This window comes from Polypterus senegalus, chromosome 4 (assembly GCF_016835505.1).
Source record: "Polypterus senegalus isolate Bchr_013 chromosome 4, ASM1683550v1, whole genome shotgun sequence".
Taxonomy (NCBI): domain Eukaryota; kingdom Metazoa; phylum Chordata; class Cladistia; order Polypteriformes; family Polypteridae; genus Polypterus; species Polypterus senegalus.
This window is the reverse complement of record NC_053157.1, coordinates 227,870,754-227,894,832: the sequence shown is the minus strand read 5'-3', so window position 1 is coordinate 227,894,832 and position 24,079 is coordinate 227,870,754. Positions and strand designations below refer to the sequence as shown.

The following is a 24,079-nucleotide window of genomic DNA, read 5'->3' as shown; positions in this document are numbered from 1 at the left end:
TCTTGTGTCTCTCAAATGTGAGGAAACAGCATGACATCACCAGCAAAGCCCAGAGACAAAGTATAGAAAAACAGACTGCTTCCTCTTTCTTTCAGTCACTTTGCAAACAATGGCGAATATGGAGAAGGAAAACATCTACACTTCACTGGAGAAACATAGGGAGAGTATTTATGACATACTAGGACCAACAAGGGACAGGAAAGCAGGACACATGGATGGTAGGTGCTGAGGATCTCATCTATATTTCAATTTAAGTGTTTTGATAAGAAAGAAGAAATAAAAAAGTTCTGTTGAATATGATAAAATCACTGAACAAATGAAGAACAACCTTTATTTGGGAGTTTGTGAATTTTTTCTTGTCTTCTTAGAGAATCAATTCTGGTGGGCGGTCAAAAAACAGGGCCTGTTAAAGCCCATTGTGCCGCTCCTTGTGTGATTTTGGGCTATACAAAAATAAATTGTATTATATTGTATTGTATTTATTTTCATACAGACAATCTAGCTCAAAGTGCTGTAGTGGATGTCAAAGAGAAAGTTACATGAAAAAAACAATTAAGAGTAGGAAATTATATTTAAAAAAAGTAACAAAAGAAGGTAAGGTCAGATGGCCAGGAGGACAGAAAAAACAAAAAAATCTCCAGTTAGGCTGGAGAATCTAATTGACTCTTATTTAATACATGTTTTTTAACATCACCAAGGTATTACTTCTAGCTACACTTCTTTCTCCATATTTCTCAATGTATTGTTTACAATGGTGCATGCATTAAAAACCTGCAGATTACTCCACCACAGTGTGGATGTGGCACCAGTATTCAGTTGACCACTTTTTACTCATATTGGCCTCCGCAGCTCTCCCTATGTCAGTCACATCTCATGCTCTGCTATCAAGCAGGCAGAGTCGAGCTGAGCGGCTGCCACTTCTGTTGAAATTATCGGCTTCCCAGTGAGATACAGTAAGCCATGACCTTTCAAGTTTGTGTGGTTATGTGATTGCACTCTGAAATTATTCTTTGCCTGCATTGTTTTATATAGTTTATTTGTGTGTGTGTGTTTTATATGCCTTTTGAAGGTTTAAAAAATACACAACGGTGAAAGAGTTTTAACAGAGAAGGATGCAAAGAGCATATTACAATATACAAAATTAAATCTGATCAAAAATATAATCAAGAGAAAATTTCCAAGAATTAATTAAATCACTTTATGTCATAATCAACACGTATAGCTCCACACGTATCCCATTTAAAAACCTAGTTGAGCAATATGCCCGTGATGGCCACGGTGGTGCAGTGGGTAGCGCTGCTGCCTCGTAGTTAGGAGACCGGACATAGAGGTCACTATAAAGCCTATCATTACATGTCAAATGCACAAAATTCTGAGCCTAAGTCACGCTCAGGGTTATTATCAGAAAGGTTAAAAGTGCATCTAATGGAAACATTTCCTTACTGAATGATCATCTTCATATATAATACACTACTGTGGCTGTTCATTTGTCTGTCCAGGATTTTAAATCACCTGTACCTCACAAACCGTTTCACCTATTGACTTGAAATATGGTACACATATACTACATGACGTCTACTATTCGCTTTCGGGGTGATGATTTTTATTACTCTTTTTATTTTTATTTTATTTTATTGTAGAATGAACTCTCAGCTGCATGCAGCAGGGTTGCCTTGTGGCGCATGCGTATGGGCGCCGTTCTCATTCAATACCACCTTTGCTAATCATTCTTGAGGCAGATTGAAGACTTAAGTGCCAGCTTAAGTAAAAAATGAAAGAAAACATACTAAGTAATTGCAACACAAAAACTAACAATCAGTTTTAACGTGAAAAAATGCAGACGAAAGAAGAGAAGCAGCGGGCCGCTATGGTGGAGAAAAGAAGAGCTGCTCAGGAAGCAGCAAGTGCATCAACCTCTGAGCAAACGAATGCTAAACAGAGACAGAGAAAGAGTCTGAAAGCTAGGAATGCTCAAGTCAAGTTTATTCACTGCACGTTATTGTGCAGTATGCCATTACTGTTATAATATAATATAATACAGTATAATAGAATATAATAGAAAAAATGTTTTCTAAAATAAATATCTCATGATCAAACTGGATTATTTAAAGACTGGACTTTTGATGATCTTTTGTCAGTATTTGAGCTGTGTTTCCTTTCAATATCTGAGGTGCTACAGGTTTGGCTATATCCTTATGAAGACAAAGCATTTCATATAGTGGAATGGAGATTTCTCCTTACTTTACCGTGCAAAACTGAGTGTGGACTGAACTTTGTGCTTGGATCAAGTATACTATATGAGCCTGTGTTCAAGAACATAGAACCAGTCTGAGCTGTCCACTAATGCTGCCCTACCCCCCCAAATATATATTTACCGGATATACTCACGTATAAGTCAGGTCTTGAAATTAAAAAAAATCGATCATAAAATCAGACGCTGACTTATATGCCCGTTCAAAACTGCAACACTTCATTTTTTTTTTTTTTACATCTTCTTGCCTCCTCCAATCTCACATCAGTTTCTCAGACATATCAAATTTTGTTGCAGTAGCGCAGTTACCAATTTCTTTCTCTACTTCAACGATGTTTAATTTAAAACCAGCTTCATATTTTCTTCTGATCGAACTCTCCATCGTAGATAAGGGATGCTCTTACGATAAAGGTGTATGAGGGTGTGAGATACAAAAAACACAAATCAGTTCAAACGTTCTTTCAGAATAGTATTACCGTGTGGTCACGTAGGTACAATAGTGAGAGAGAGAGAGAGATTTCCAATACAGCGCATTTCTGCACCCATATAGAAAAAAAGGCAGTGTGCTTCATGGTTACTCTCTCAGGTGACTTAGCTGGACTGCAGTTTAGACCAGGCTTACTTGCCTTTTCAGTTCCAGCTGATGACCTTTCTGAATTTCCTGTTGACAACAGAGGTAGTGAGCAAATACATGGATGTTAAACATACTAGGAAACACACATGTATATGAGGAAGTGTGAAGGGAGTCATTATGGAAAATTCTGCAATGCAGTTGTCAAAAACTAGAGAGTAAGATCGGAAGTGAATGAGAATTGTTAAAAGTTATTAACCAAAGGTTGTGTAGTCACCAATACCATGATGCTAAAACCAGAGTCAGGCGGAATGCTATTAGTCATTAACTGGAAAGCGTTGAACATTATGCACAGAAGACTGAGAGTGTTTAAGGTTTCAGTCTATAATCTCAGACACTGTACTGAGTACTGCATGGATGAATAAAATGGTGCATTGTGCATTTTGGGAGTGCATCCTAGCATGTCCAAAAACCCAGTAACAAAATATTGAAGCTACCAAATATTGTGTAGTGGTGTTTCAGTCATGGTAAGTGGCCTGAGGCCTCCAAATGTTTCACAAAGCAAGACAGGACTGTCACTGCGCTAACATGAGGTAGACAATTAAGAAGGATATTTGGAAGGCTAAAAGGCAAATAGAGAGGAATATAGCAGACAAGGTGAAAGAACATTAGAACACTCTAGATGAGAACAGGCCATTCAGCCCAACAAGGCTTCCCAGTCTTATCCATTTATTTCTTCCAAAAAAACATCAAGTCTAGTTTTGAAAGTTCCTAAAGTCTTGCTGTCTACCACACTACTTGGTAGCTTATTCCAAGTGTCTATTGTTCTTTGTGTAAAGAAAACTTTCCAATATTTCTGCAAAATTTACCCTGGATAAGTTTCCAATGTGTCCCTGTGTTCTTGATAAACTCATCTTTAAAATAACAGTCTGGATCCACTGGACGAGTTCCCTTCATAATTTAAAACACTTGTATCATCCATCTTCTAACCCGCTGAATCCGAACACAGGGTCACGGGGGTCTGCTGGAGCCAAACCCAGGAACCAATCCTGGGCAGGGTGCCAACCCACCGCAGGGCACACACAAACACACCCACACACCAAGCACACACTAGGGCCAATTTAGAATCGCCAATCCACCTAACCTGCATGTCTTTGGATTGTGGGAGGAAACCGGAGCGCCTGGAGGAAACCCACGGGGAGAACATGCAAACTCCACGCAGGGAGGACCCGGGAAGCGAACCCAGGTCTCCTAACTGCGAGGCAGCAGCGCTACCACTGCGCCACCGTGCCGTCCACTTGTATCATGTCACCTCTTAATCTTCTTTTGCTTAAAGATTACATAAAGAGATTCTATCAATATGTCAGTAGGAAAAGAACAGTCAAGGATGAAGTGAAGTGTAAAAGGAATAGTAAAATGGAATTAAAAAATACAGACAGTGAAACAGCAGACACTCTAAACTCTAATTTTACTGAAATCTTCACATGTGAGGAAGTGGATAACCTCCCACTGGTCAAAGGGACTGCTGAAGAGATACTGAGTGATTTGGAAATTGTAGAGGGAGAAGTACAGCACAGATTAAATAGGCTGAAATCAAACAAATCTCCAGGACCAGATTATATTTATCTTCAAGCTCTTAAGGAGCTTAGCGAGTACATATATAAACCTTTGACACAAATAAAAAGGTTGACTGGGCAGATCTAAGTAACTTATAGGCCAGTAAGTTTAACACACATCACATGTAAATTAAGGGTAGAAATTATTTTTTAAAAATTGAGCAACACATGGCAAGAACAGGAGTTTCACTGAACAGTCAACATGAATTTAGACAAGTGAGGTCGTGTTTTACTAACATGCTCGAATTCTATGAGGAAGCCACAAAAGGATATGATCAAAGTGGAGCATATGATATTATCTGTCTTGACTTTCAGAAAGAATTTGATAAGGTGCCACATGAGAGGTTGGGCATCAAACAAAAAGAAGTGAGAGTTCAAGGTGTTGTTTATAGGTGGTTGCAAAATTGGCTAAAAAACAGGAGAGTGTGATGTTGAGGGAAACTACATCAGAATGTGTGATGTCAGGAGAGGTACCCCTCAGGGTCAGTGCTAGTGCTGCTGCTGTTTTTAAAATACAGTATATAAATAATTTCCAGCTTAGTACTGACTTTGAGTGACTTCATATTTTTATTTCTCAAAATTTGCTGAAACGTGACGTGTTAATGTGTGTTGAGATCTTGCTTATTTTAGGTGGTGAAATTGTGTAGTGCCTAGCTGTGTTGCCTCTTAGTTCCACTGACCAGGGCTCAAATCCTGGTGCAGCCACTTTCTCTGTTTAGTTTAAACATTTTTTTTGGTAGCAAAATTGGCTAAAGATGTTCACTTTAATTGTGACTTCTAACCATCCATCCAGTTTCCAACCGGCTGAATCCAAACACAGGGTCACGGGGGTCTGCTGATGTCAATCCCAGCCAACACAGGGCACAAGGCAGGAACCAATTCCGGGCAAGGCGCCAACCCACCTCAGGACACACACACCAAGCACACACTAGGGACAATTTAGAATCTCCAATCCACCTAACCTGCATGTCTTTGGACTGTGAGAGGAAAAACGGAGCACCCGGAGGAAACCCACACAGGGTGAACCTGGGTCTCCTTACCACGAGACAGCAGCGCTACCACTGCGCTACTGTGCCGCCTGACTTCTAACCAGCCTCTTATGAATTCATGACAGGAGTTGAGTTCATTAGTGTACATGCCACGCAGAGCAGGTTACTTACTTGCCCTCAGTAACACCAAGATAGGCCCCAATTCGCCACAATGAAACAGCACTATATAAATGTAGTGTTATTTTAAGGCAGTACTGATATAAACAAATCAGAAAAAGGATGTCTATACTGGAATTGTATTAGGTTTTACATAAATTGGTTACTTATTTAATTTTGTTTTTTAGATTTTTGTAAAACATGGAAACCCAAGGCAAAAAGCAATCCTTACTGCTCTATGAATGACATGAAGCCCACCATGAAGACATCGATAGGTGTACCTGCAGAGGGTGAGTTGAGATGAGTATCACCTTTTTTAATAGTTGGATTACATTTCAATGAATCACATTTTCGATTTTGCTTCCGACCAGCTCCAGAGACTCCTGTCCATGTGAATAACAAAGGCTGCCGATTCAAACTGCTTCTCTCCCTCATCTGTATTTTGGTATTGGTTGCCCTGGTTGGTTTTGCTGTGTATTGTAAGTTTTATTCTTTACATCAAGTGTGTTCTGTACAGATGTTGTATATAATAGTTGTGAATCCAAACTGGGCCTTCCATAAAGGCTCTTGATATGTATATGAATTAGGGATTTCAATTTTTTATTTTCAGTAAAGTTTCCAAACCTTTCTATAAACATGTGTTTACTTTGTCATTAGGGGTTATTGGGTGTAGATTGATCTGCAATTATGACAAGTTTAACCCATTTAAAATGAAACCTACAACAAAGTAAAGTGTGAAGCAAGTGAAGCGATTCGAATACTTTCTAAATTCACTGTGTGTCTGATGAGTGAACTAGACACAGAATGGTGTTTTCGCTTTGCTATTGACATCAATTGAAATGAGAAGGAATGTGAGCTTTCGCATCTCTAGGCAGATAGAATCCTGCTTGTCCCATTCAGTCAGGTTTTGATAAAATAAATAAAATTATAGATGGATTACCACTGAGATGATGTGATAATATACAAGAGTATACAATGTTACCCATGTTTTTATTGCCAGGTGAAATGTAGCAACTCCTACCCTAAGTGATTCCATAGTGTTCCATTTCAGCTTACCCTAGAAGTATCTGCTCCAAGAGTTCTTAGTTCTGCCTGGTTACCCACTGATGGTTTTAAGTGACCCCTAGTATCTATGGAACACATACAGTGGTGTGAAAAACTATTTGCCCCCTTCCTGATTTCTTATTCTTTTGCATGTTTGTCACACAAAATGTTTCTGATCATCAAACACATTTAACCATTAGTCAAATATAACACAAGTAAACACAAAATGCAGTTTTTAAATGATGGTTTTTATTATTTAGGGAGAAAAAAAATCCAAACCTACATGGCTCTGTGTGGAAAAGTAATTACCCCCTGAACCTAATAACTGGTTTGGCCACCCTTAGCAGCAATAACTGCAATCAAGCATTTGCAATAACTTGCAATGAGTCTTTTACAGCGCTCTGGAGGAATTTTGGCCCACTCATCTTTGCAGAATTGTTGTAATTCAGCTTTATTTGAGGGTTTTCTAGCATGAACCGCCTTTTTAAGGTCATGCCATAGCATCTCAATTGGATTCAGGTCAGGACTTTGACTAGGCCACTCCAAAGTCTTCATTTTGTTTTTCTTCAGCCATTCAGAGGTGGATTTGCTGGTGTGTTTTGGGTCATTGTCCTGTTGCAGCACCCAAGATCGCTTCAGCTTGAGTTGACGAACAGATGGCCGGACATTCTCCTTCAGGATTTTTTGGTAGACAGTAGAATTCATGGTTCCATCTATCACAGCAAGCCTTCCAGGTCCTGAAGCAGCAAAACAACCCCAGACCATCACACTACCACCACCATATTTTACTGTTGGTATGATGTTCTTTTTCTGAAATGCTGTGTTCCTTTTACGCCAGATGTAACGGGACATTTGCCTTCCAAAAAGTTCAAAAGTTTGCGTCTTGGAAATCTGCCATGCAGGCCGTTTTTGCCCAGCTCTTTCTTATGGTGGATTCATGAACACTGACCTTAATTGAGGCAAGTGAGGCCTGCAGTTCTTTAGACGTTGTCCTGGGGTCTTTTGTGACCTCTCGGATGAGTCATCTCTGCGCTCTTGGGGTAATTTTGGTCGGCCGGCCATTCCTGGGAAGGTTCACCGCTGTTCCATGTTTTTGCCATTTGTGGATAATGGCTCTCACTGTGGTTCGCTGGAGTCCCAAAGCTTTAGAAATGGCTTTATAACCTTTACCAGACTGATAGATCTCAATTACTTCTGTTCACATGTGTTCCTGAATTTCTTTGGATCTTGGCATGATGTCTAGCTTTTGAGGTGCTTTTTGTCTACTTCTCTGTGTCAGGCAGCTCCTATTTAAGTGATTTCTTGATTGAAACAGGAGTGGCAGTAATCAGGCCTGGGGGTGGCTACGGAAATTGAACTCAGGTGTGATACACCACAGTTAGGTTATTTTTTAAGAAGGGGGCAATTACATTTTCACACAGGGCCATGTAGGTTTGGATTTTTTTTTCTCCCTAAATAATAAAAACCATCATTTAAAAACTGCATTTTGTGTTTACTTGTGTTATATTTGACTAATGGTTAAATGTGTTTGATGATCAGAAACATTTTGTATGACAAACATGCAAAAGAATAAGAAATCAGGAAGGGGGCAAATAGTTTCACACCACTGTACCTATTCTGTATCATTTTGGGACATGATATCCCCTGGCAGGCACAGCCCCATTCCAATGGAGTGTCCACAAGTGTTGCTGTTGCCAGTGAACCTCATTATTTTCAATCTCCTGCCTTGAACAATGTAAAATAGCTTATATACTCACTTCTGACCAGTCCTTCTACAGAAATGTGTTTAATGTATAGAGATGTTCTTTAGTCATGCACTTACTGTTAGTGTAGTATACTTATAAATATACTGTATGTAAGTGCCATGAGCCCATCTTTGGTGAAAAGGGAACTGAAAGGAGGAAGAAAAATGAAAGGACTGGAGAGTAGAGGGAAATTATTTTAGAAACCCATCCTACATCTCTTAAAAGGAGTGAATAGAAAAAATGAATACAAGACAGACTGTAATTTTTCTATTTTTGCTATTCCTCAGATTTCACATACATGAAAAAAGTGGTGCAAGAGAAGTCGTGTGGTCAAAACTACACTTTATTTTTAGAAGAAAACAAAGATCTGCAGAGGGAGGTGACACAGCTCAAGGAGAGAGTAACAGCAGTGGACGAAGCCTGTCCAGTAAGAAGCACATCTGTACAGGGTAGGTGACATCCAAGGCAGTCCATTTCTGTTTCTCTAACATACTCCTGGCTTCTCATGTGAGTGACTGGCATACACAATAGATACAAAGTAATATGGAAGACAACATTAGTTCTTCAAGTTGTTTTTTGTGTTTCATGACAGTAAGACAGATTTCCATGGCTAACAAATAATTTGGTGCATATTTCAGTCTTTCCAAAAATGCACCTATGCAGCATCTCTTTTGGCAAGATCTTAGCCTGAATGAAGCATACAGCTAGAAATTCAGGCCTTTGTCTGTACAACTGAACCTGACTTGGTGTTTATCCATTTAAGTGAGTCTCCCAGAGCTTATTTCCTTTATTATCATTTTATAAAAGAGAGAAAAGTTACAGCAAAATAACAAAAACTTATTTATATATAATGATAAAGAATGGCAAGAATATTACAAAGGATTGAAAGACATTACAAAAACACTTAAATAATTACAAGCATAGTTTTTAAAGGTAAGGCGATTTCTAAGAATGTTGTGATCAATGGTGTTAAATGCGGCACTCAGATCTAAGAGGATGAGAACAGATAAATGGCCTTTGTCTGCATTTACCTTCAAGTCATTTACTACTTTAACGAGTGCAGTTTCTGTGATGTGATTTGTTCTGAAATCGACTGAAACTTATAAAGAATAGCTGGTTTATTGAGGTGATCATTTAGCTGCATAATGACTGCCTTCTCTAGAATTTTAGTTAAGAAAGGCAGGTTAGAAATAGGTTTAAAATTTTCAAAAGCAGTGGATTCAAAATTAGTTTTCTTGAGTAGGGGTTTAACTACAATAGTCTTAAGACAGTCTGGGAAGACCCCCGTATCTAATGATGTGTTTACTATGTCAAGAATATTATCAATTAGCACGCCTGATACTTCTTTGAAAAAACTTGTTGGTATTGGGTCAAGGACGCAGGTGGAGGGTCTCAGTTGAGAAATTATTTTACATAAATTATATCTTAATATCTTAATATACAGTATGACTTGATTTTCAATTATAAAGAACAAAGGCATCTGACTAAAAAGTTTAGGTTATGAGTGTGAACTTTTGCCAATATAATAAGGAGATTAACAAGGAGTATAACTTTAAAATGTGAAGAAAAATACTCAAAACTATTTTTATTGACAAACCTAAATAAATGTAAAGCAATATTTGTGCAGATACAAGAAAAGGATAAATATATATATATATATTGTGAGATGTGGCCGGCTTGTCATCCCGGCCAATACCTCCAGGCCGCCAGATGGTGCCCTCCCTGCAGTATGGAGGTGCCCCGAAGACCAGCAGGGAATCATGGATGCTGTAGTTTTTATCCTCAGCCCTGCTGGATATCTCAGGGGCCGCAAGAGGGTGCTGCAGGGAGGACCGAGGACTCATTTGTGCCCTATGACCCGGAAGTTCATCATAGGAAGAGCGACGGGCTTCCGGGGTGAAGAAAAGAACTTTTATCTGACCCGGAAGTGATTGAGGATCACATGGACTGGGGATTGAGAACACTTCCGGGTCAGGGAATATAAAAGGACTCTGGGAGCTCCCAGACGGCGAGCTGAGCTGGGTGGATGGGTGGCAACGTGTCTGGGAGCTGGAGGATTGTAGTATTTGTGATTATTGAGTATTTATATGAGTATTGTGGAAGAGAGTGTGCTTTGTACACTGTGGCAATTGAATAAAGTCGGTTTTTGGACTTTTACCTGGTGTTTGGAGTCGTGGACAGGGGTTCAAAGGAGCGAGAGCGCCCCCTATCTACCACTATATATATTGTGGTCCCTGGCTAGGGCTGGAGCCCGGCCGGGATGCCCAGGAGGATGAGAGGAGGGCTTGTGCCTCCTCCAGACCGCGAGGGGGCGTCTGTCCTGGTTATGTTGGGGGCCTCGGGTAAAGGGCTTGGAAGCCCAGCCCTGTAGGGATCCGTGGCCATCCCCAGGCGGCGCCCTAGTGCCTGATTATCCCAGAAGCCCGGCACTTCCGCCACACCAGGAAGTGCCAGGGGGAAGACGACAGGGTACACCCAGACGGCTTCCGGGTGCGCAGCCGGCACTTCCGCCACACAAGGGGGTGTCTGCGGAGGAGTGCCAGGGAGCAGCTGGAGCCCATCTGGGTTCCCATAAAAGGGGCCAGAAGGCATTGAACTTGTGAGGCCTGGACAGTTGGGGAAATCGGTGCAAGAGGCACTGGGGTTTGAGCACAGTTTTGGTAAATATTGTAAATAATGAGTGTGTGGTGGAACCAACGATGTCTGTCTGCCTGTGTCCGGGTTCAAGTTCACAATATATAAATTTAAGCACATACTGTTTAGAAGAATAATAACAGTATAGTATATTAATATATTTTTTTTCTGATTTTATTTGTAATTATAATATTTAAGTGGTATGGACAATACTTTTAATACATACAGTATGTATTAGTTACTGCAATAGCTGAAATAAGTTTAGATTTATTTTCATTAAGAAAAAAAACTGACGCCTCTGACAATATTTTAATGGTATGAATAGATTTGAAAATTGTGATCATCCAGCAACTGACAAATGATAAACTGACTATCAACAAAATGTATTCCCTGTGTACACCTTCAGAAATGCATACAGTCAGTAGCTGGGCTGCTAATCGGGATAGATAGGGATAGATGGGACAGACTGGTCTAACTTCACAAGAAATCTCAAATCATCTGGGGGTATTTTATTTTCATCGAACAACTCCTATTCACGTATAACAATTTGATTGTCTTACTAAAATGATAACCAAAATGAAATGATTCTAAAATAAAAATACACTCAAATTAAACAAATGCTTTGTAAAAAATGTAAATAGGGAATGCAGTGAATAATCCAACAGGTCTGAAACAAGTCTAATATTATTTGAAACATTTCTGTTCTTTAATAAAACCAATACTTGTGTCTTATCAATAATGGATTCCTAAGTTCAAATTTTTTGAGGTCTTTTAATAAATATTTGAGGTATTATTTTATAATCATCATGTAATAAACACATAGGACACTAATCAATGAAATAGATCTGTTTTGGAATGAGTGATTAATTCTTGTGTCATTGTAGAGGAAATGGCTTCAAACTTTAAAGATTTTGACAAGACATTAAGTAGAGATGAAGGTAGCTCTTAAGAAAATAATTTATAATCTTCTGAAATGATTCAATCATAACCGTAATATTCACTTTTTTTTTCAAATACATAATAGAATTAATTATCTATTTTTCAATTATTTTCTTATCACAAAAAAGGCTGTCTTTTATTTTTCAATATAGTCTCCTGATAGCTCCATATACTTCATCAATTTTTCCTGCAATGACTTTAACCCCTTTGAAAAAAAACTCTTCAGTTAGACCTTCAAACCAGGATGTCAGAGCTGCCTTGACATCTTCATCACTTGAAAACTGCTGTTCACAGAGAGATTTCTTCAAAACTAGCAATGGTAAATAATCTGAGGGAGCCAGGCAAGACTGTATGGTTGAACTCCAGGAACCCACATTTTTAGATTGCAGCCTGTGATTAATGTGACATGTGAACTGGCACATTCTTGCGAAGAAGCAGCACGACTGCTGTGAGTTTTCCATGTCTTTTCTCCTTGATTGACTCCTGCAAGGCAATCATGGTGTTCGCATAACTTTCTCCAATTATGGTTGTCTTATGTAGCATGACCTCCAGAAGCAAAAGTTCTTCAATATCCCAGAAGACAGTTTCCATGACTTTGTCTGCAGATTTTTTAGGGTGGGGGATGACTTGTACTTCCACTGCATTGACTCCATTTTGGACTCAGGATCTCTGTGATAGAACCAAGCCTCATCTCCAGTTATCAAACAAAAAAAATCACTTGGTCTTCACACAACATCTCCAAGTTCTCCTGACAGCACTGCAGCCTCATGGCCTTCTGACATGGCATCAGCATTCTTTGAACCAATCTTACACTGACCTTTGACATGGCCAGCTTGTCATGAATTATTTTCCAAGCTGCACCTGCCAAGCTGCTCATTTCTTCAGCTATTCGGGAATCCTTAATTCTTTTGTCTGGCAAAATTAAATCATTGACTTTCTTGCACATTTCTGTGGTAGTTGCTTCCACAGGCTGTCCAATGTGAGGGTAATCTTCAATGGACTCGCTACACCACTTAAACTGCTTGCTCCAAAATTTTACTTTGTAGGATGATGGGGCAGACTCCTCATAAACTGCAGTCATGCATTCATGGATTTCCTTTGGCTTTTTCCCATCATATGTGAGAAATTTTATCACTGAACGTTGCTCGAAACGTGTCATTTTCTTACTTGATTCACACAAGTACTCTTCTGATCTTCTGCCTCTTGGAATGTTAGACACTCACTGAACCCCAGCTGTGCATGAGTAACCTTGAGACCTGTCACTACATCCCCAGGCTTGTTTCAACATACTTCAACTGTTTTTTTTATTATGTCTATCACTACATCAGACACAAAACCAACTGTTTTAATTTTAGACTCCCAATTTAATAGTGTTAGTGCTCCTCATTTTTCCACGTGCACCTGCACGCTCATTAATCAGTGAAGAGAGTGCTGATGTAATGTCCAGGACACTTTGCCTTTCATGTTAACCTTTGTTATGTGCTGAACGTTATCTTAACACTGTGAACAGCTAGTGTGTTTTGTTTTTATGTTTTAATGCCAAGAAGAGCTTCAGAATGAGTTCTTTTGCTGGTTTTTGAGATATTATGAGGCAGATAAGATGAAAATCTAATAACTTCAGTTTAACAGTATTGCAATTTTGTAACATTACAGCTGTTATACAGTGGTGTGAAAAACTATTTGCCCCCTTCCTGATTTCTTTTTCTTTTGCATGTTTGTCACACAAAATGTTTCTGAACATCAAACACATTTAACCATTAGTCAAATATAACACAAGTAAACACAAAATGCAGTTTTTAAATGATGGTTTTTATTATTTAGGAGAAAAAATCCAAACCTACATTGCCCTGTGTGAAAAAGTAATTGCCCCTTGTTAAAAAAATAACCTAACTGTGGTGTATCACACCTGAGTTCAATTTCCGTAGCCACCCCCAGACCTGATTACTGCCACACCTGTTTCAATCAAGAAATCACTTATATAGGAGCTGCCTGACACAGAGAAGTAGACCAAAAACAACTCAAAAGCTAGACATCATGCCAAGATCCAAAGAAATTCAGGAACAAATGAGAACAGAAGTAATTGAGATCTATCAGTCTGGTAAAGGTTATAAAGCCATTTCTAAAGCTTTGGGACTCCAGCGAACCACAGTGAGAGCCATTATCCACAAATGGCAAAAACATGGAACAGTGGTGAACCTTCCCAGGAGTGGCCGGCCGACCAAAATTACCCCAAGAGCGCAGAGACGACTCATCCGAGAGGTTACAAAAGACCCCAGGACAACGTCTAAAGAACTGCAGGCCTCACTTGCCTCAATTAAGTTCAGTGTTCACAACTCCACCATAAGAAAGAGACTGAGCAAAAACGGCCTGCATGGCAGATTTCCAAGACGCAAACCACTGTTAAGCAAAAAGAACATTAGGACTTGTCTCAATTTTGCTGAAACATCTCAATGATTGCCAAGACTTTTGGGAAAATACCTTGTGGACTGATGAGACAAAAGTTGAACTTTTTGGAAGGCAAATGTCCCGTTACATCTGGCGTAAAAGGAACACAGCATTTCAGAAAAAGAACATCATACCAACAGTAAAATATGGTGGTGGTAGTGTGATGGTCTGGGGTTGTTTTGCTGCTTCAGGATCTGGAAGGCTTGCTGTGATAGATGGAACCATGAATTCTACTGTCTACCAAAAAATCCTGAAGGAGAATGTCCGGCCATCTGTTTATCAACTCAAGCTGAAGCAATCTTGGGTGCTGCAACAGGACAATGACCCAAAACACACCAGCAAATCCAACTCTGAATGACTGAAGAAAAACAAAATGAAGACTTTGGAGTGGCCTAGTCAAAGTCCTGACCTGAATCCAATTGAGATGCTATGGCATGACCTTAAAAAGGCAGTTCATGCTAGAAAACCCTCAAATAAAGCTGAATTACAACAATTCTGCAAAGATGAGTGGGCCAAAATTCCTCCAGAGCGCTGTAAAAGACTTATTGCAAGTTATCGCAAACGCTTGATTGCAGTTATTGCTGCTAAGGGTGGCCCAACCAGTTATTAGGTTCAGGGGGCAAAATTAATTTTTTTCTCCCTAAATAATAAAAACCATCATTTAAAAACTGCATTTTGTGTTTACTTGTGTTATATTTGACTAATGGTTAAATGTGTTTGATGATCAGAAACATTTTGTGTGACAAACATGCAAAAGAATAAGAAATCAGGAAGGGGGCAAATAGTTTTTCACACCACTGTATAGGTATAATTTAAGCTGAACCTATAAAAACTGCCATTTTGAATTACTCACACTTCCAGGCAATAATTTTGTTGTCTGTGACCTCTTGTGAATTTCAGTCTCAGATTTAGTGTATAAAACACCTGACATTAAGCTTACTACATCACTTTCCTTTTCTTCTCTCTGTCTCTCGAATGCAGGTCAGACGTGTTCCGTGTGTCCATATGGCTGGATGCTGTTCAATTCCAGCTGTTATTTCTTCTCAACTGATTATCTGAAGTGGAATGAAAGTCAAAATCACTGCACCTCAGTGGGAGGCTACCTGGTGATTATAGAGGATGAAGAGGAGCAGGTATGGCCTTTATCATGGTGGCATTTCCACAAAGTGAGACTGATAAAGAACTAAGGATAAGGGAAAACAAAGAACTAAGGATAAGGGAAAAGGGGAATATAAGTGTGGGGAAAGGCTGATGGATGTGAGGAGAGAATTAAGCCAGACATGCAGGTTGTCACTCCATTGTAAAGGAAATTTAAAGATTCAGTAAGCATATTAAGTGATATGTCTATTTTTCAGAATATTTTAACAGCCCTCGTAGACATCAAAGGAGCTATGGATAAATCCTACTGGATTGGACTGACGGATCAGAAGATAGAAGGTCAATATGTATGGGTGAATAACAAAACTCTGAAGTCAAATCAAGGGTAAGAAATTAACTGAGAACAGAAATTAACATGTGTGAGCTAGAGAGGAGCAGAAACTTCATAGGTATGTCAAGGAGAGATGTCATTACTCTACGAGGATTCAAGATTGTGGTTTTAATTAATGTCAATACATTAATTATCCATTCCACTTTCCTTTCCTTGTGATGAAGTTTGTATATTTAAGTCTTTTTGTTCATACAGGACTTCAAACACAAAGTAATAAAAAGTCTACATTAGTGTAAGCTGCCATAGTTCAGGGTGTTCATAAGAAATGAAGACGATTTACTTCATGAGTTAGAAGTACAAAATTAGCAAGAACAGTTGTGTCAGTTGTGTAAATTTATATGTTTAAAGTCTAAATATTCTCAGATGTAATTGAAATTTGTCATTTCTCACCATCTGTTAGAGAGAGCTAAATCTCTAGTAAAAGATCAAAAATAAAATGACATTTGTAATCACTGATCCTGAAATAGTCTAACACGAAATCCACATGCTTGCGTTTTAATTCTGTCATTTTTCTGTCAAATATGGTCCAAAATTGCCTAAAAATTATGCTTTTAAGGGTCTAGTGGCCCAAACATATGAGGGAACCCCAAAATGCTTGGCATCTTGCATAATTAGACATCAATACAAGGTACACAGTATAACGTGCGAGTTTTCCTCATATGAGTCTGAATCTGAGTTGATTTCAATGCATTTATAAGTAATTCTTATCAACACATAAAACAATTTATTTCTATAACCCTTGTCTTGTCAACTTATAGGGTATAATTTGATTCTAATATTTATAAACATAAAGACAAAAAAAAAAAATACACAAAACACCAGACCTTCATTGACTTGTTTGAAGAGGCCACAATGTGTAATTCTTGGCTCAAGAGTTCCGAATTTTTTAAATGTCACTTGACCTCCGGCTATTAATGAATACAAAGTTAAGGACTAAATTTATATCTGACATCAGTTCATTGCATGCCATACTCACTAACATGGTTGCTCATTTTTTTTTACAACACCTTATTGGAATATGGATGGAAATCTGAGTAACGAGAGGAACAATCAGAAAACATGCAGACAGTGATTGAGCCAGGAATAGAACTGAATTAGTAGTAAAAATCTCTACCCCCACACCACTCTTGCAGGAAATGTGTGTCCTGCCCAGGATTAACCATACTTTTATAAAGTTGAGAGAGTAGATTAGCTGACCTAGTATTTGTCTGTGTATTTCTCATATGTACCTAGAGGACCAAGGTGAAAGTCCTTCTAAAGAGACTGTGATCTGTTCACTTTATCAGCCATCCATTATGACTGTGGCGTTGCTGGTGTGCAGGGGCTTTATGCTATACAGGTCTCAGAGTGAAATAAACGTATGCTTTAGAGAAAAGAAAAATGGCAACTACAGTTGAAAGTTCACTTGTGCCACCACACAGACACTTATAAGACAAACTCATTACCCAGTTTAAGAAAGTTAAAATTTTGCAGTGTTTACACTGGGCCCCTATTTTTCATTAAAAAAAAAAAAAACACTGTGATGAAAGTGTTGAGATTTGTAGATGGTGTGATAACAGAAAATGTAAGGAATAATCTTAACAAGTATAAAATAGAGTTCTGTCTCTCCATGGCAGTAACATATGGTTCAATACACAAGGAGCACTAAATAACATGACATTAGGATATTAGTATTGAAACATGATGGGACCTTTGGGCTCATGTATTTCATTTTTATCATTCCTGCATTATCAGTCTAGCTCCAGTAGTTACATGTGAATCCCATACTTGTACTGCTGTTTATCTTCTTCTTCCTATTATTGTATGCCAATTGCTCTATGATTTACTTAACACTCAGAAGATGTTGTTGGTCATCTTTTTCTTTTTACCATGTCACTTTGTTAGTCTACCACTTTTCCATAAGAAACTCACAAGCACTGGTTAGTTTACTGAGGTTGCCACTTCCTCAATTTTTTTTTTTGCATTTCCAGAGAGTATCTTTTAATCAAGACCAGGATCAAAGTTCTAGTCCTAGTAATTTATGAGTAATCATGTGACAGACAGATAGATAGATAGATAGATAGATAGATAGATAGATAGATAGATAGATAGATAGATAGATAGATAGATAGATAGATAGATAGATAGATAGATAGATAAGGAGCATAACTTGTACAGTTGGAAAATCTGAGTGAAGCCATCACAACAACACAGAGTTGGAGACAGTTTGGCAGCCTCATGGTTGATAATCCAACACCTCAATCACCATAACAAATATTTAATTTGTCACAATAGCAGAAACATGACTCGTGTAATATTAGGAAATATACAGTGTGTTTGATTTGTTTTTAACTAATTCTCTAATACAGTATTTATGCATGAGAAAATAATCGTAGATTACATTACTGTTTTATTTTGTATATTAATGTAACTACTACAATCACATACAATACAATATACAAAAGTGACTAAATAATAGTGAAAATCATATCATCAAACAGAGTATTAGTGTCATGACGAGTCCATGTGGAGTGCAGTCATCATTCCAATTCTGGTGTATAACGACTCTTCTTCTCATGTAGGTTTTGGGGTAAAAAGGAACATGACAGTGGGAAAGACCCAGACAACTGGACTGATAATGGGAAACTTCCCGCTGGAGAGGACTGCGTACACATACAGAAAACACAGCGCTACAGTGGCTGGTATGATATTCACTGTGAAAGACCTTTGAAAAGGATCTGTGAGGGAGCAGCAGCAACCTTTCCAGCTCATGTCTAAATTGTACATGGGAGAAACTGAATCATCGTCTTCACTCTTCGGGGTAGCTTTTATTGTATATGCACTTGGATAACATTATTGCTAACAGTTTGGAAAGGAACGGCATTGTCCCAAATGGCTTCCCTCTTTTTAAAGAATACTGGACAAACAAGTGGAATACATGAGGTTTGGGGAATTTTCCTGATATTGTGTTCACATAAAAATAGATCTGCCTTAATAATGTATAATATTTGAAATTCATATAATACAGCCAATTTATACAAGTAGTATAAAATATATTTTATATTTTTGAACTGACTTTGAAAATATTTTGGTTTATTTAATACAAAATGGTTACATGAGAATTATAGGAGACTCAGTTGGGTCTACACTTCACTTTCCAGTTGATTAAAAAGGCCTTTTGCTTAATTTTAACACACACAGTTAACTGGATAAGCTGATCAAACAGTCATAATTTAATGATGAAGACCTGGTCCTCCACTGAATAATTCAAGCCTGATTTGAAATCACAGGATAAATGTCTTTGTCTGAAAGATTCAAATTTATATAAATAGATGTGTGAAAAGTTATTAAGAAAAAAGAAAAATGAGACACCTACTCAATTGATAACTATAAAGGAAAAGCTGTAAAATATTCGAATTAGGTAACATTTCTATGAAGTTTAATTTCAATTAAAATGCAGAAGAGTTGCCTCAGCTGAAGAAAGTCAGAATACAAGACAAAGGAAATGTACAGAACATCTGTTCAGGAAGCAGCCCATAAGATTTACTGGATATAATGATTAAAATATGTATGTTTTCATTGTTCTGGCACTTGGGTATTTTCTAATGATAAATAAATATTTGAACATTTTTTCTCAGATTTTTGCTGTATTGTGTGAGAATCATCCAGAGAGCCTGGCCTCTTGTCTTCAGTGACAGAAATGTGACAATATAAGGTCACTTGAAGATTACACATCATCTATGCAAATGCCAGTTCAACCTATTATAGATTGAAAATTACTACAATTGTTACATTTGTTGTTTGCCTAATTTTATATGAATTATCAGGAGTTTGTAATACTGTACAATAATTTATTTTAAATATAATATAATATAATATAATATAATATAATATAATATAATATAATATAATATAATATAATATAATATAATATAATATAATATAGGCAGCACGATGGCACAGTGGGTAGTGCTGCTGCCTCACAGTAAGGAGACCTGAGTTCACTTCCCAGGTCCTCCCTGCGTGGAGTTTGCATGTTCTCCCCATGTCTGTGTGGGTTTCCTCCTGGTGGTCCGGTTTCCTCCCACAGTCCAAAGCCATGCAGATTAGGTGGATTGCCGATCCTAAATTGTCCCTAGAGTGTGGGTGTGTATGCCAAGCGGTGGGCTGGCACCCTGCCCGGGGTTTGATTCCTGCATTGTGTAGATAGATATTCTTCTCATGTTGTAAATAGAGCCCTCAGTTGCACAGTGCTCAGACCCCATAATATTTGCCTGAACAAGAATTGCAAAACTCATCTCTTCTATTCCACCCTTCCATGCTGCTAAAACTCCTTCTCTCTCACTCATTATTAAACAAAAGTTCTACATTTTAGAGATTGATTCTCCCACAGGATCCTTTATTCCTGTCTGCTACCAATTAACTAGCAACTCCTTAACTTGTGCTCCAGTTGTAAAAAATATATATTGATCTATATACAAGTGGGGACCCAAAAATAACCGGAAATATTTTTAAAACGTGTTTAATTTAATTTTCTGTACAAACTACAATTAGTCTCCTTCAAAGTACTCTCCATTGGCAGAAATACACTTATCTAACCATTTGTTTCATTGTTCGAAACATTTTTTAAATTCGTCTGAAGTAATGCCCATTAATGCTCTGGTCATTTCTTGTTCTACCTCTTCGACGTCAGCAAAATGCCTTCCTTTCAAGTCTTTTTTCATCCGAGGGAACAAAAAGAAATCACACGGAGCTAAATCCAGTGAGTAGGGTGGGTGGTTAAGGGTTGTCATACCATTTCAATTACAATATTTTCTGCAACACTTTTTTCAAGAAGAAAACAAAATTTCACTGCTGCGCGTTGCTCACGATAATCGGCCATCGTAGAAAAACGACGCTTGCACAAAACTACTTTTACAAAATTCACTGAACACAAGCACAACCTTCCAGACTGATGCCACTTGGCAGACTGACTTGTGAGGTGTGTAACTAGATCACCCTAGCGGCCAAACCACGTACTACAAGTACCAACCTAACAACAACAAAATTCCGGTTATTTTTGGGTCATCCCTCGAATATATATATATATATATATATATATATATATATATATATATATATATATATATATATATATATATATATATATATATATATATATATATATATATATATATATATATATATATATATATATATATGAAATGTTCAGGTCTGTCCAATTGTCACTACTGAGGCTACCTTGATTTTGGTCTTAATCAAAAGATTATGACCAATTTTATACTGGCCTTACAAAAGCATTTTGTACCAGCAACCCCGGCAAACTGACCTGCACTTATGAGTTTCTTATAGTAAAGTGATAGTTGAACAAATTTAACAAGGCAGAAAGAAAAAGTAGACATTTGCTGAGCATCAAGCAAAGTGCAGAGGCCATTGACATTACGGATGACTGTTATAGGAAGAAGAAAAATGCATATGCTCAGCATCAAGTGCAGAATACAGAATGTGAGAAGGAGAAAAATGCAGAAATGTATGGTCCGCATGTAACTAATCAGGCTACAATTTTGATCTTGGTCTTGATTGAAAGCTTATTGTCTGATAACACTTAATCCCCAAGAACATGGTACATACATGTTCATCATTCATTCAAGTGTACGTATATTGTTTACTGATCATTAAATGTGACAAGCAACTCTATAGCAGGAAAAAGGAAAAAGAACAATGTCGACATTTGTTGAATACAGGATACGGAATACAAGAATGAAAACAGTTCAGATATGCATGCCAACAGACAAGCACTGCTTGGCAGATCCAGTCTATTTTCTGAACATCTTGTTTGTTATAGAAAGACACTGGATGTAGGATAGCCTGTGTTGATCTGATTTCTTGTGGTTCCTAGTATTCATGCAAAAGCAGCATTAGAGACGTCTATCAAGGTAACTTGCATGCCTAAAGACCCTGCTTAATCAAATTTCAGGGTGATGGGCAACCAAGGTTAATTCCATCATTATTTAGCACAAGGCAAAGCCATCTCTGGATGGGGCACTAATCCACTAGAGAGGCCGCACCACTAACCAGTTAATGTACTTTTTCTGTGTACAACGGCACGTTTTTTGTAACTAACTTCTGGCTGCTCACCTTTGGTTATAGACACAGTTTTGCACTTTGATTTTGATAGCAGTTTCTGTTCCTGCTCAGGACAGTTTTCAGAACAGATGTGTATTTCCTGGTCCTGCTGCTATGACGTAAACAAAGCAATGTGTATGAGAGATACATAAAAGAGGAAAGTAAAATAAAACTTCTTATTTTTAGTTAGATGCAGCTACCTTAGACTTATTTAAAACAGTTTGGCATCAAGTGTAGTTTCCCTTCAAGATATTTTAGAACAGGGTTGCCCAATATGTCGAACGCCATCTACTGGTCAATTGCAAAGGTAGTGTGGGTAGATCGCATGACATAAAAAAATAGAGGATGGTTGATAGGCTATCATCCATCTGCACTATGACATTTGTCACTTGATTGACATACAGTGCAGCCAGTCTGGCATCTGGTCTTTTTTGACACACGAGTCACCACATCACACATGTGTGTTCAACTGTGCCAACTGCTTCAAAACTCTAGCAAGCTACTGAGTTGCCTAGTTAGCCTCCAATTTATTTCTACTAAACTTAAGAAAGGGTATAAAAGTGAGTGGGGGAGCTGGACCTAGTAAGAAGCCAAAAACCTACCAGTTTCATACAGAATAGGAGGAGGACTTTTTTTTTTTTTTACAATATCATATTCGAAGTGCATTTCCCTCAACTATCAGTCTACCATTGCTATTCCGACGAAGGGAAACATGGAGCAGCATTTTCGGACTGTTCATAAAAACTTTAACATTAACTTCCCTCCGAAAAGTGAGCTGATAAAGAGAAAGGTGAAGGAACTAAAATCCCAGTTGTCCAGACAGTAGTCATTTTTCTCCCAGCTGACCACAAAAGTGAAGGCAGCCACCAAAGCATCATTCCAGGTGAGTCATTTAATCGTTGAGCACAAGAAGTCCTTTCAAGACGGAGAGATGATAAAAGAGGCATTCGTTGAAGCAGCTGAAGACTTTAAAAACAAACCTGAAATATTTTCTTCTCACATCAAAAAATTGCAACACTGTTTCACCTGAACTCGACTGAATTGTAGGATGAGATTTAGACACTACAAGCTGACATTCAGCTGAAATCAAGGGCTCATGGACAGTTCTGGAACTTACTCACAGAGGAAAAGTACTCCAACACGAGGAAATGTGCTACCTCCTGGACTGCATTATTCGGCTCCATTTAATTATGCGAGTCAGCCGTTTTCCACAATAAAATTATTAAGTCCAAATACTGTTCCACCATGACTGATTATCTGGAAGTGTGCTTGAGGCTGGCTATCAGTATCTACTGCCTGGACTATGCATCCCTGGGTGATTCCATTCAGTGCAAGTCATCAGAGTAAGGTAAGGACAAAAAATGTACATAGTTGTATTGTGCACTATAGGTTCATGCAGTTATGCAAGGTACACCAACATATATTGTAGATTACATTCAAATTCAATTCATAAATACTTTATTTATTCCAAAAGTAAGTTAATAATAATAATAATAATAATAATAAAGAACACTCAATATATTTATAAATAAATATATGTTTTGCATTTTTATAGTAGGTAGGTAGATCATTTTGACTTGGTCATTTATAAGTAGCTCACAAGCTGAAATAGTGTGGGCACCCCTGTTTTAGGATATTCTGGTTTGATTTCCTTAAGACATAGACTAAAATCTTCTAATGGAAGGTGACCTAAGATGTGGTTTTCAGTACACAAAAGAGGAGTGACAGCCACTACTTAAAGCACATTTTCTGGCTGCTTTCTTTACAGGGACAGATGAACAGATCTTGAATAGGATTGCTGTTAAGATACACGCCTATCTCAGTGTGACTGAGTGACAGCCTACTAGCTACCAATGACTATGTGTAGATTCACATCTAGAAGACAGTCCTGTTCTGTTCTCAAACATTCCTGCAGGACTGATGATTGGTTTGTTTGAGCCTAGACTGTTGTCTGCATGCAGAATTGTTTAACATGGTGACGCTGAAATGGTATCCACACAATCTTGATGGGTAGTAACCTTAATAAAGAAGAATAGGCTTTCAAGAAATGGAGATCACTGTCCAACTGCTTTACTCTTCTGCCATCATAATCATT

The 24,079-nt window shown here is 38.1% G+C and overlaps 1 protein-coding gene across 1 annotated transcript; it reads left to right on the top strand.

The window, feature by feature from the left end:
• Positions 1-83: 83 nt before the first annotated feature.
• On the top strand, positions 84-19,497 carry LOC120528093 (C-type lectin domain family 4 member D-like). Its single transcript, XM_039752116.1, has 7 exons — positions 84-218; positions 5,772-5,873; positions 5,955-6,062; positions 8,660-8,821; positions 15,372-15,523; positions 15,746-15,873; positions 18,441-19,497. Exons 1-7 carry the CDS (start codon positions 110-112, stop codon positions 18,634-18,636), a joined length of 957 nt encoding a protein of 318 aa, XP_039608050.1. The 5' UTR covers positions 84-109; the 3' UTR covers positions 18,637-19,497.
• Positions 19,498-24,079: the final 4,582 nt, after the last annotated feature.

What these genes read in the sequence shown, in the direction of transcription:
- LOC120528093 (XM_039752116.1), top strand. Translation starts at nt 110, where the DNA reads ATGGCGAATATGGAGAAGGAAAACATCTACACTTCACTGGAGAAACAT. An exon ending in GGTTGGTTTTGCTGTGTATT is followed by an intron (nt 6,063 to 8,659) that starts GTAAGTTTTATT and finishes GCTATTCCTCAG; the next exon opens with ATTTCACATACATGAAAAAA. An exon ending in AAGAAGCACATCTGTACAGG is followed by an intron (nt 8,822 to 15,371) that starts GTAGGTGACATC and finishes TCTCGAATGCAG; the next exon opens with GTCAGACGTGTTCCGTGTGT.